Source organism: Primulina tabacum, chromosome 4 (genome assembly GCF_025594145.1).
Source record: "Primulina tabacum isolate GXHZ01 chromosome 4, ASM2559414v2, whole genome shotgun sequence".
NCBI classification, from domain to species: Eukaryota; Viridiplantae; Streptophyta; class Magnoliopsida; order Lamiales; family Gesneriaceae; genus Primulina; species Primulina tabacum.
The window spans coordinates 8,776,837-8,789,225 of NC_134553.1; the positions used below are offsets into that span (position 1 = coordinate 8,776,837).

Consider the following 12,389-nt stretch of genomic DNA (forward strand, 5'->3'; position numbering starts at 1 on the left):
AAGTCCCTCACCACCAGAAAATGAAATTCATTCCTTCACAGCCTCTTCTTCGAACCTATGTACCAGTCCTTCCACTGATTTTCCATCAGCATCAGTATCTTCTTCATGTGAACGATGGCCCTCCCCCTGTGAAGGAGGAATTCCTTCATGTTTCTCATTACGCTTTGGAGGCATCGTGTCCCATCGGGCGTGCCAATTTGTTTGACTCGAAAATTGCGGGGCGTGCCAGGCACATGATCGTGCCAAAGTTGTGAAATAATCCGACTCCTTTAACCAAAAGTTGTAGGTCTCGATTTGGTCGTAAGTTCTAACTCCTTCGAAATGGCTCAAAAACGCAAACACAAAATGAGGAATATGACAAAATTACAAGAGGAATCCATTAACAACATCAAATATAATTATGTTGTTATGAACTTTATCAACATTTTTACAAGAAAGTTGAAGGAATATGTAAAAAATTCAAATACTTGACTGCTAGAAATTGAAATAAACAGACATAGAATTGAGAGAATTCTGCAGAGCTTTGTTGTAGCCTTTGTTGGATGTGTTTGTTGTGTCTTTTTATGGTTTTTCCTTCCTGTTTTTGTTCAACTTCGCAGGAGCAGTTTTGGCCATATTTCACGATCGTCCATGAAGCGTCGTGGATCAACTCCTCCATCGTGGTCTTCAACTGACACCTTCTTGGGCTCGTCCATTAGGCCTATGCACATTCTGCAGGCTTCTTATATTTACTGGGCTTTCAAGATTTGAGCTAAACACATATGTTGTGAAGTTTGAGCTTGTTAGATCGGTCCTCCAAGAGGTGGAGTGTTTTTGGTTATCCATTATGCCAGTCCCTTAGGGCATCATCGATCGTATCTACAACCTCTGCCGATCATATCTGGAATTCTAGTCATGTTTCTTGGGCTTCTTTGGGTGGGGCTTAGGGATCTTCGGAGTTGGAACAAATCTCTACTCTTTTTTTAATGAAAATATATTTCATTAAAGGGTAAATAAAATTATATACAAATATAATGGGATAACCCAAAAGAAAGCCTATAACTCACCTTCTGAATCTATCAAATAGCTACATTGCCCTACACACACAGTCTATTTCAAGTACTCAGGGCATACCCCGGATCAACATTTACCACTACTCGAGGAATATCCCCGATTACTAACATAATATCAAACGATTTGTATCTCAATCATCAAAATGACAAACACATACCCAAATGACTGAGATAACATGTGCACAACCGTAAAGCTCGCACCATGGCCCGTAAAGGCAGCCGCCGTCACATATACTATATTGCTATTTGTCCATATGATATACTATACATGCGACTGGCACCAAGTATGGGTGCCGCATCCTCAAATGTTCTTGTGCAGAGACCATTGCTAATAGTAGGTTAAATGTTGCTGCTCGAAGTACCACTCTGGCATCAAAAATCTTAAAATAATAGAGTCAACGTCATAGCAAAACGATTTTCACAAAGGAGGATATACAAATACACGAGGCGTACCCCGGATTTCCAGTAACAAGTACCCCGGATTTCCAGTAACAAATACACGGGGCATTCTCCGGGATTCCATCAAAAAAAAAAAACAAACAAACAAGTGCCAAACATATCACCCCTTCGTCACATTACCACAACCCCTTCGTCACATTACCGCACAATGCCATTTCCCGTTTAGAAATAGAGTCTAAAAGACAAGATTTGAATTTTCCTCAAAATGGCTTCTGCCGCCACACGTTCATCATCGAATAATTTCCGGTTCCTCATGTCCCAGATGTGGTAAATGGTTGCAGCAATTGCCGCAACCCTAATCTTAGCAACTCTTGAATTTCCACGATATACACCTCTGAACACAGTTAGTAGTGCATGAGCCGATCCCATCATTTTTTTTCAGTCCCAACCAAAATTTGACTTTATTCCAGACCTCATTTGTTATTTTACAGGAGAAGAACAAATGCTCAAACGATTCATTATCCTCATTGCAAAGAACACAATTCTTATCCTGAACATACGCTTGATGGTCCTTGGTAAGAATTTTTTTTTTATGAGCAAATATCCCAAGGGTGTATCATGTCTCTCTCTCTCTAGAATGGATTTATGGGACTGGATTGTGAAGCGCTCTGATTCTCCTCTTATGAAGCCCATTCTCATGATTAGGAATGCATCAGCTTATAAGTTCTTCAGACCTACTCAAAGCATGCATTCGCTCTTTGGCTTGCTGCGCTGGGAAAATTTCTCCACCCATGATAGATTGTCTTTCGTGCTGGATAAAAGTTGCTGCCTCAGTCATACAGGTATGGACAGTCTTGATCATCCATTCTTTGATTGCTAGCTACTTCAGCAAGGAATTATGGATGCGAGTCAGGAAAATGAAGATAAGATATGCTATGACGACTCTCCAAAGCGCTCTCGAATGATTCAGAAATCATTCTGAGGTACCTCAGGGATTACTCAGGCTCGAGGATTGACTTTCTCCGCGACAGTCATCACATTTGGACCGCCAGAAATGCCATGTCCGAGGGGACTGCACCAGATATTGATAGTTGTTTGTTCCAATTCTAGATGTTAGCAGATTATCTATCTTGTATCGACTTTCATATTTTTTGGTCTGGGTATGCTGTATTTCTATTGGCTTTGATTAAGTAAATTAATTTATTTACTGAAAAAAATAATAATAATGCAAAAGGAGATAAAAAGTTTTATTATGTCATAAATTTGGAGGACCGTCCTTCACTGACTTGTGAATAATTTGGGAAATACAAATCCATAATGTTTCTGGCAATTTGTGGCAAGAATGTGATGATAATGCTGACACTACATCAAATACAAATCTTTGAAACTCCGGTTTCAACGCAAGACGTATGACCATAGCTGTCCACGCATCCGGAGCCAACTTCACTGCATTTCTTAGAGATTGAAACCCAGCAACCACTCTCAGTAGTGTTTTGTAATCCTGTGAATGGAAAGAGAACGGGGTTTAAAACTTTAAATAGAAACAGACATTGTGGCCCTAAAAGTAACCAGGAATTCAACATGTTTATGCAGCAAGACAGACCCATATGTGAATCAGGCTTCTTGTCTCCAATGACAATGCAGATAGCCAAATAACTCACCAAGGAATCTAAACATCAAAATTCAACTCTAGGTACCGTGTTCATGTCTTTTGTGTATGACATATTTTGTGAAGGACATGGTCCATTCTTTACATGGATGGAAAATGAAGTGGGCTGGTCGATATCCTCCGCAGCTACACGGTAGGTTGGCATGATACAGTCCCAAGGAAAAGGCAATAAACAGCTTATGGAGCTAACATAAGCCAGAGGATTTACAACCTGTTTGGTTTTGCTTTCATAATTTTCCACTCCCAAAATAGAAATAAATGATAATATGATGCAAGTTCCAAAGATACTCTCCCATTACAACAGCTAAATGAGATAACAAAGGGGGGAGATTCACCCTTTTCTTGGTCGTTTCACAAATAATTTCCAACAGCCAAATAGAAACAAAAATATATTATCATTCTCTTCCCTGAAAACATGTTTCTCCCTCCTCTTCACATCTTCCAACATAATCATTATTCACTATTATTCAATTCTCACCTCTTCAAAATATCATGTTATTACATCATTCTCGAAGTTGGAAAAAGGAATTTTTAAAGTTTAAAATTATTTTATATCATGGCATGACATCATCATCAAAGAAATTCTGACACTACGTTGCGTCTACGATATAAAAAGCCCTCACAAAAAATAATAAACACGAAACTTCTTCTCCCACAAAACATTTCCATCCATTTCTCCAAAAGATTTTCCCAGTAACTCCAAAAACGAAATCAAACACATTAGTCCATTCCAAAAATATATTCTAATCTATACTGCAACTTGATCACCTAACCATTCTTCAGGGAAAAAAATCTAAAAGTAGAATTTAAAGAATATATAGAACCTTGAACATAAAACAGCTTCATAAATATGATTTATGTAAAAGATCTCAAAATACAGAGACAAACCTCTGATTCTGATATTTCAACTTGAAATTTTTTGTTGGAAAAGCGAGAAACTACGTCATCCTCGAGAAATGTATCAGCTGCCTTGAGGATATCCCTAATTAGAAAAACCCGTACCCTTGAGCCTTTTTTGGACAAAATAAATTGGAAAAGATCCTCAGTCGCAGATACTACAGCACGAATATCAAACGAATTCCATCCTAATGAACTTGAAAAGATTTCTTGGGGTTTCGATGTCTCATTGACTTGAGAAGCTTGCTCGGATATTGCTAATATCTAAAAAATGTGGACAGACAAATAAAAATTGTAAACAAAAGGAAATGCTTCAATTCAATAGAGATAAATATTAAAAACCTCAACATGGAGCTCAATAAGATTGGACCAAGAAATGAAAAGTAAATAGTTACAGCATTCTGACAAGAGAAGTGTGAAATCACATCATAAAATAGAGAAATCACCAATTTTTCTAGCCGATTCCATCTCACTGAGCCATCATTACGGATGAGGAGCTGACCCAAGATTTTTCTCATGTCTGGACTTGGGTCAACCAACAACCTACCAATAACGAATGGATATGCACTCTCCACAACTTTAAAATCAGGATCCAAGATTTTTGCAGTTCCTTCAAGAGATCCCAGGGCTCTTATCACAAGGGCATAGTCCGGAGGAAGAGAGAAATTGAATTCATACATAATATTGTATAGCTGATTCATTATTCCCTGAGTCCAAGGAGGATAATATTCAGAGGCATTATGAACTAATGAGCAAAAAAACGAAAAATATGATCGACACTCTGCATATTAGTTTCTAATCACACTACAAGCAATTTAGACTTACTAACCCGAAAATCCTGGGATAGTCTCGTTCCATCACCAAAAGATGCTTGCAAAGCATCTGAGACAGAATATATATCAACCCCTTCAGGTAAAAATCCTAGAGATAAAAAATCATTTGCCAACCCCAAAGAGTCACGATTGACAAAGTGCACAAGCTGACACAAACACTCATTCCAAATAAGTCAAACATAAGATAATATTTCCATAACAAAAAGGACAACAATTGTTCTTACCACTCTAATGAGTCCCACGCGATAGTGGCGGGGAATATCACCCATCATACCAAAATCGAAATAAGCAAGGGACCCGTCCGCAGTGGCTACAAGATTTCCAGGATGAGGATCAGCATGAAAAAATCCCACCTCAAGCAATTGCATCAAAGAGCAATACAAACCCTAAACGTTGTGATCAAGGATTAGAAATTAATTTACATACACTAACTGGCAGAAGTAACCGACACCAGATGAAACTGGAGATATAATAATATAAAATCATGTGATATCAAACACCTTACCTTTAAAATAGTAAAAGAACCAGGCGACTAAAAGCTAATGAAAAACATAAACCGAAATAATAAGTACAACAATGCAGAGAGCTCATCAGGACCTTGGCAACTTTACCTCATGTATTAGTTGCTTTCGATTTAGACAGGCCTCACTCAGACGATTTTCATCTGTAAGCTTGATCCCATCAATCCATTCCATGGTGAGCACAGCTTTTCGGGTTAAATTCCAATATATTTTGGGCACTTTTATACCACTTGCTTTCTGATATGCCGTGCTATCTTTTGAATTAGTTTTGTCATTACCTGGTGATTGACAATAACATTTAAGTTGAAGGTTATACTGATGAATGCATACCATACAACATGAGATTGACTTGGAAGGGAAATACTGAAGTTTTGAGAGGGGAAGTTCCATTCTTAGCTAAAAATTTTACCACCAAAACTGAAAAAAAAAATTGATTATCATAAATAATAGGGAGATACAAGGAAATATTTTGTCAAATGCTTTTACATAGTAAGTTCCGCAAATCCAAAAATAGCTTTAATACTTGGTACAAAAGCCAATAGAGTGTTAAGTTCATATACAAACTCATGCTAGCATTCTGAAGTTATTTACCCTCAGAATGAGATTAGTTGTCTAAGCTTTAGAAGAACGTACGGCGGTAAAAAGCATAGAGATCAGCGAAGCGCTCAGCATTTTGACCCTCCAAGATGTAGTCAATTTCCTCAAACATATGTCTCACCTATCCAATCAAGCAAAATCAAAGAAATTGAGGCACATAAATAGACAACCCAACTCGAAGTTGGTGCTATATGACATAATGAAGTTGATAGAATTTTCATCGTTAAATATCATCATCTTAAAGTTTAATCTGTTCCATCCATCTAAATAAAGAACTCATAAACATTTATTAATCTCCAAAGAAATATAACACACGTGAATGAATTATTATTCAAGAATAATGGCAGAGAAAGGAACGATTTATATTCCAATACTATTCATCAATACTTCTTAATGAGCTGAATCGTGCTATACACACCACACCCATAAGAACAAATATTACACAACATCAACCATGCTTCACCTTTATAGCATAATCTTCTCTTTAAGCATGTCATATTTATTTTGTAACTTTAACTATTATTTCAGTGTGTAAAGTATCGCTGATTTTGCTCAACTTTGTCAACAAAATTTTATCTTTCTGGTTAGCATAAAGGTTTTATGCCCCTAAAAGTATCAGCCTACCAAGAAAATATCAAGAAATGATGTAAAGCATATAAAGCAGGCAACTAATCATCTCAGAGTTCAGGTATCATCAGGAACTGAAAGAAACTCATCAGGCAATCTGTAGAATTTACTTCTGGCTTATTTACAACACAAATACCTTGTGCATGTGAATCGCAGATGTTCAATGCGAGCTAGAGTGTATACAAATTTTCTTGAAGAAAATGTGATAGCCATGATAGAATTACGTCTGACGTCCTAAGGCTATCAAAAGTTACACAATCAAGAGGCTCACCATTTCATTCACTGCTACTAACAGATCTCTGCGAGCTTTAGCAAATCTCCTCAGTTGACCTCCAATCATACGAAATAATAGGGCATCAAGGGTCAATAAATGTGACATACCCGGCCGCTGAACTTTGACAGCTACTAGCTCTCCAGAATGCAGGTGAGCTGCAAAACTTGAAACGGAAAACACAAATTTAGTTAAATTAGATACAGTCATCCTCAATAGACCAATGGAAAACACAAATTTAGTTAAATTAGATACAGTCATCCTCAATAGACCAATAAGGGCCTCTTATTCTTCCCAATCTGAAAATGGGAAAAAAGGCCCTGAAAGAAAACCAGACCAATGTAAAATGGAATGGGGTGCATAATCGAAAATCTGATTCAGATCTCAATTCTCTAACCTTTATAGACTTGTCCTAAGGATGCTGCCGCAATAGGCTCCTCACTGATATCAGCAAATATCTGCGATACTGGCATCCCCAACTGTGACTCGATGGATTTAATGGCAACATCCGTTGGAAATGGAGGTATTTGGTCCTGATATTAGCGTTGGCTTCAGTTGATACATAGGAAGCAATAGAAAATTTCATGGGCCAGGTTTCATGAAAGTGAACCAGAAAATTTCTGTAGCCCGTTCCAGTACTCGACCAATCTTACGGAATAAAATTGGAAACACGGGCATACCTGTAATTTAGCAAGTTCCAGGCAATATACAGTTGGTAAAATATCTGGTCTTGTGCTCAAAGCCTGTCCAAGCTGCAAAATCGAACGGCACATCGGATGAAACAATTCATCTACATCAAACTTGCCATTAAATAATGTTTTATCATAGACAACTTTGAATATGAAATTTGGCTCCAGAATGTCTAATGTGCATCTGTTATCTATATCGCGTAAGGTAGTCAACAGCTCAGTAACATGATCAAGAAGCAAAACTGATACCATATTAAAAAACCAAAAAAATGCAGCTCTTCTCGAAAGAGAAAAATGATACAACAGCATAGAAACAATAGGATAAGATCATAAAATATAACTTGCCTTAACATAAAAGGGCCCCAAGCGAATAAGAGTTTCACGGAACTGAAAATGACAAGTTCGGGAATTTATTAGTAAGATAGAAAATGACAGTTAAATGCAGCAATCAATGCAGTGGCAGATGTATAAAATTTAATATTTATCATAAATTACCAACTTCTGTATTCACAATCTAAGCAATAATACAAATGCTTTGTCAAACCACATTCACAAAGTTTCAGCACAGAGGATTAACCCAATATGTTTTACAATCTGTTCTGGGAAATGAACTATTTTCACTTCTTGTTGCGCAAGTAAAAAGTAGAAACCAACCTTGACCGAACGCTTTTTCATATCTTGGACAAATAAGCGCCAGATGGTTAGCTTCAACACATGGAATGAAATTATCGCAGCTCTATACAAAGCCAAGAATGGGCCAAATCGGTAAAACATGGAAACACTTTTCAAACCAAGTGCAAGTCCAAATTTTGTTTCAAGCGACTCTTTCCTCAACTTTGCATACTCTGCAGATGGCCTTTCACCGTGCACACTGGAATAGCCACTGGAAAAACTGCATCAAATCCAGTACAGAAAATATGAGAAGCTAGAGAGTAAGGTCAAAGTTGTTTCAAGACTGTATGGATCAACTTAATTAAGGGTACTCCAGAGTAACCGAATATTTGGCACATCTAAAAGGATGCACCTGCAGAATGAAGATCCCCACACATCACATTCAAAACTCAGGTAACAACGACATCAATTGTGGTATTTGGTCAAATTTCTCATTCATCACAACAGAAATAATGGATGATGTATAGCTCCAAACAACAAAGCCACAAACATATTGCAACATGCCTTCGAACAATAAATATATAATTCAAGTGTCATATAATTCTGGTAACACAGGTATCCCAGAAACACAATAGACTGGGATACCACACCATATTGTCTTCGGTTGTAATCAAAGCTCAAACAATGCTTATTTCCATGACTGTCCGGAACTATGGGTGCAAAAAGCGTCTTACAATGTTTTCAACATACCCTCTCGCGACAAGATCTTTTGGCCCTCTTAAAAGCATCCACTTCCATCGGATAGTCTCATAAGAATTCACATTCCGAAGAACTGCAAAAGCCCCAGAAAACATGAGCATCAACGTGTACTCACCATAGAAGAGCACAACATACCAGATCACGTATTCACAAATCTAGAAAGCGTAAAGCAAGGAAAAACATTCTCAACCCCATTCACTTAATTCCACAGGGAACCACCAAATCAACTATAAATTGCATATAACACCAGATACAGCAACAAATAATGAGCGGTCCCAAAAAAGCCAAGAAGGAATTACTCGCGCGGTGAAGTGGAAGACGATTCCGTCTGAGGCACGCAGCAAGGCTCCTCATCGACACAGATGCTGCATGTATGAATTTTCCTCTATGTTTTATAAAATTTTGTTAAAAATCCAAATAACGATTAGATCACAGGCGGTTCGTTAAATAACGGAAGCGGAAAGCTCTGCTGCCATCCGTTTGCGCGTGCTTAATAGAGAGAGCGGCGGCGAGTGCAGCAGCCCAGTTTGATCTCGAATTGCACAGAATTTCGAATACGTACGCGTGGGCTGCTCTATTGGTTGACACGTAGAGCAAGTGTGGGGTTATAAGGTTATGTATGGATAGGCCCTGTCCCGAATCTAGAGTTTCTCCTCAGATCCAAACCCAATTTCTAATTTTAAATATATATATAATTTTTCGTTGCAAAAATATGTGTAAGACGGTTTCATAGAGCGTATTTTATGAGACATGTATCTTATTTAGATCACCATAAAAAATATTATTTTTTATGCTAAGAGTATTACTTTTTATTGTGAATATCGATAGGGTTGACCCGTCACACAGATAAGATTCGTGATATTGTCTCACAAGAAATCTACTCATTTCCGATGACATCTATCATCACGATAATTTTGTAAAATGTTCTATTCATAAAAAATTAATTTTTTATATTAAAAATACTAATTTTTATAATATATATAAATCCGATTGAATATCTCATAAATATTGATACATGACAACATATGACAAAAAACTCGCTTTAATATTTTTGTGGTAAATTAGATGCTAAGGTCGGACAAATCACTCTAATTTGCATTTAAATAAATTTTACCTTTTTATATAAAATTATTTAATGATTGTAATATAAAACTAAACAACAAAGGATAGTAAATTCTAAGGAAAAAAATATGCGAGGGTTAGGGATGTAATCGAGTCGAGTCGAGCCGAACTCTTGAATGTTTGAGCTTGACTTATTTATAATCGAGTCGAGCTCGAGCTTTATTTAACAAAATTTATTCATGGCTCACGAGATTATTCAAATTTTTATCAAATCTAAACGAGCTCAATAAATATGAATTGTACATTTAAATATTCATTAAATTCATTAAAAGATAAATTATATATTTAGAAAAAAATATAATATTCTTATTAAAATTTATCAATTTATTATAATAAATAAATTTAATAGATTTTTCTATATATTTCATAATTAATGCGTTAAATCAATAAATTAAATATCAAAATTATTATTTTTCATCTAAGATATTACTTATAAATTTACTAGCGAACATGTTCACGAACTAACGAGTCCAATATCGTAGAGCTTGAACTTGGTTCGTTTATCTTAACGAGCATCATTAAACGAGCTCAAACGAGCGTTTATCGAATCGAGATTCGAATATCTCACGAACGGTTTGGTTCATTTACGTCCTCAGCGAAAGTACATGAAGATAAATTATTGATTAATTTGAGGGCTTGAAAGTAAATTGGAATTGGGCGCTTCTCCAGCGTAGGCTCTGCTGAAGAAACACGCACAAAACACAGTAGGGCTTTAGAAAAAGAATGGCGAATGTCCCTAAAACTTCGATTCGTCCATGGTTTCTGGAACTGGTGCCTCTCTTGGTCGTTCTTCTCATCGCTGCCCACGTAATTGCTCTGGTGAGTTTCGCGATCGATGCCTTTAAACGATCTTGTTCGATCGATTCCATGTAAATTGATGCGGTTTTGTAGGTTTACTGGATCTACAGACTAGCCACTGAGAAGCAACCCCAAAGAGCGAAAAAGATAAAACGCTAAGTTCATCCATTTCCAGGAATATAATAGTGGTAAGAAGACTTGCTGGAATCTGTTTAATAGGCCTACTTATGAGTTGTATTTCAAATTTTCAATACTCTGTGGTTTGTTAAATATGGAATAAAGAAGCGAACTTTGGGTTGTTAAATGTCATTAAGTTTTTTGAAAATTGTATATATAGAATTGAAGAATCCACTTGTTTGAGCTATATTTTTTTGCTAAAGTGGTAGGCATTTGATCTTAACTTGGTATCAAACAACCCAAGTTCTGATCATATCCAAACCCACCGTTATGTGTTTGATTGTCTATTAGTCAACTAATAATCTCTTGTAAATTTTATGTTCCATATAATTATTCATGGGCTTGAGGGGTGAGTTAAATGTTCCATATCGGTTAGATTAACTCCTTGAGAATTGTATTTATGGACTTGAACAATCCTCCCCCTTGAGCTAGTTTTGGGGATGAGTTAGGCTAAATCTCATCTCAATTTTTACATGGATGATAACCTGCAATGCCCCTGCCTTTGCCGGGTTAATATTGCCAGAAATGTTTATTTGGAGTCCGAATGATAACTTGGCTTAACTGAATTTAGAAATACAAATAATATTAGATGGTTCTTGGATTGATAACGTAACCCAAATGATCATCGAGAGTTGAGACTGAACTCCATAGAGTAGGTGGCTTTGTGGTTCCTGCATTGCCTTTTTTATATAGAATGCTTAACCATCAAGATCTTTAAAGAGTTGCTATTGTTTGTTTCTTCTTTGGATGATCTCTTTTTTGATTATTTAATCGGTGCTTTGGTAGGAAGGTTTCACGAGAGGAGGCGTTCAGATTCAATTTCGATAGCTTTTTAGCTTGTGCTTGTGTGGTATCTGTTGCCGAATATTGTTCTGTATCCTTTTGTTGGCTGCCATAACGTAATTGTCTTGTCTTATACTTGTTAAATCTGGATTTACCTTTCAAATATTTATTGTTACTCATAATCAATCTTGTCATGTGGGTTTTCAATTTCTACAAAACTAGTTTTAGCAGATGGATAAACGCTGAGACAATGGTTGTTTTTTCGGGAAGTTATTCTTTGATTGGAACATAAACCGAACCCATGTTATTTTAGTGTTGTGTTTGCCAGTCTTTGCCAAGGATCAGTCTCATCTGCTGTTAATTTTTCTTGAAAGAGCCACAAAAGTTGAGTAGGTTTTCAACACCAAAAGACATTTAAATAACTACCACTTACCTTTTTTTCAGGATATGTGCATTCTTTAACGCAGACAAATCATTTTCATTGGTCATCATTGCGGGCGTAACTTAAATTGTATGGTTCTTGTTTTTTTTACAAGATATAATATTTTTCATTTTCAGTATGAGTTTTCTGAAATCCTTTTTT

The 12,389-nt window shown here is 36.6% G+C and overlaps 2 protein-coding genes across 4 annotated transcripts; one reads left to right on the forward strand and one right to left on the reverse strand.

Moving 5' to 3' along the window:
* Positions 1 to 2,670: 2,670 nt before the first annotated feature.
* On the reverse strand, positions 2,671 to 9,536 carry LOC142543011 (uncharacterized). Its single transcript, XM_075649966.1, has 14 exons — positions 9,226 to 9,536; positions 8,918 to 8,999; positions 8,210 to 8,447; positions 7,901 to 7,942; positions 7,547 to 7,618; positions 7,264 to 7,399; positions 6,867 to 7,024; positions 6,005 to 6,089; positions 5,462 to 5,649; positions 5,075 to 5,236; positions 4,847 to 4,996; positions 4,464 to 4,724; positions 4,009 to 4,281; positions 2,671 to 2,952 (listed from the first exon to the last, which is right to left on the reverse strand). Exons 1-14 carry the CDS (start codon positions 9,278 to 9,280, stop codon positions 2,707 to 2,709), a joined length of 2,148 nt encoding a protein of 715 aa, XP_075506081.1. The 5' UTR covers positions 9,281 to 9,536; the 3' UTR covers positions 2,671 to 2,706.
* Positions 9,537 to 10,655: 1,119 nt separating this feature from the next.
* LOC142543013 (uncharacterized) lies at positions 10,656 to 12,389 on the forward strand. 3 transcript variants are annotated; one of them, XM_075649971.1, is made up of 3 exons: positions 10,656 to 10,867; positions 10,940 to 11,034; positions 12,251 to 12,389. In XM_075649971.1, the coding sequence occupies exons 1-2, from the start codon at positions 10,772 to 10,774 to the stop codon at positions 11,003 to 11,005; spliced, it is 162 nt and encodes a 53-aa protein (XP_075506086.1). In that variant the 5' UTR covers positions 10,656 to 10,771; the 3' UTR covers positions 11,006 to 11,034; positions 12,251 to 12,389. The 3 variants fall into 3 exon arrangements, with proteins under 3 accessions (XP_075506086.1, XP_075506085.1, XP_075506084.1); XM_075649970.1 differs by lacking the exon at positions 12,251 to 12,389 and adding an exon at positions 11,814 to 12,118 and having other exon boundaries at positions 10,657 to 10,867; XM_075649969.1 differs by lacking the exon at positions 12,251 to 12,389 and adding an exon at positions 11,810 to 12,118 and having other exon boundaries at positions 10,659 to 10,867.

Excerpts from the sequence above, each read along its gene's own strand:
- LOC142543011 (XM_075649966.1), bottom strand. The coding sequence starts at position 9,280 with ATGAGGAGCCTTGCTGCGTGCCTCAGACGGAATCGTCTTCCACTTCAC. Across the intron at positions 7,943-8,209 it reads TGAAAAAGCGTTCGGTCAAG|TTCCGTGAAACTCTTATTCG; the intron begins GTTGGTTTCTAC and ends TGTCATTTTCAG. Across the intron at positions 5,650-6,004 it reads TCTCTATGCTTTTTACCGCC|GTAATGACAAAACTAATTCA; the intron begins GTACGTTCTTCT and ends GTCAATCACCAG.
- LOC142543013 (XM_075649971.1), top strand. The coding sequence starts at position 10,772 with ATGGCGAATGTCCCTAAAACTTCGATTCGTCCATGGTTTCTGGAACTG. Across the intron at positions 10,868-10,939 it reads CTGCCCACGTAATTGCTCTG|GTTTACTGGATCTACAGACT; the intron begins GTGAGTTTCGCG and ends GCGGTTTTGTAG.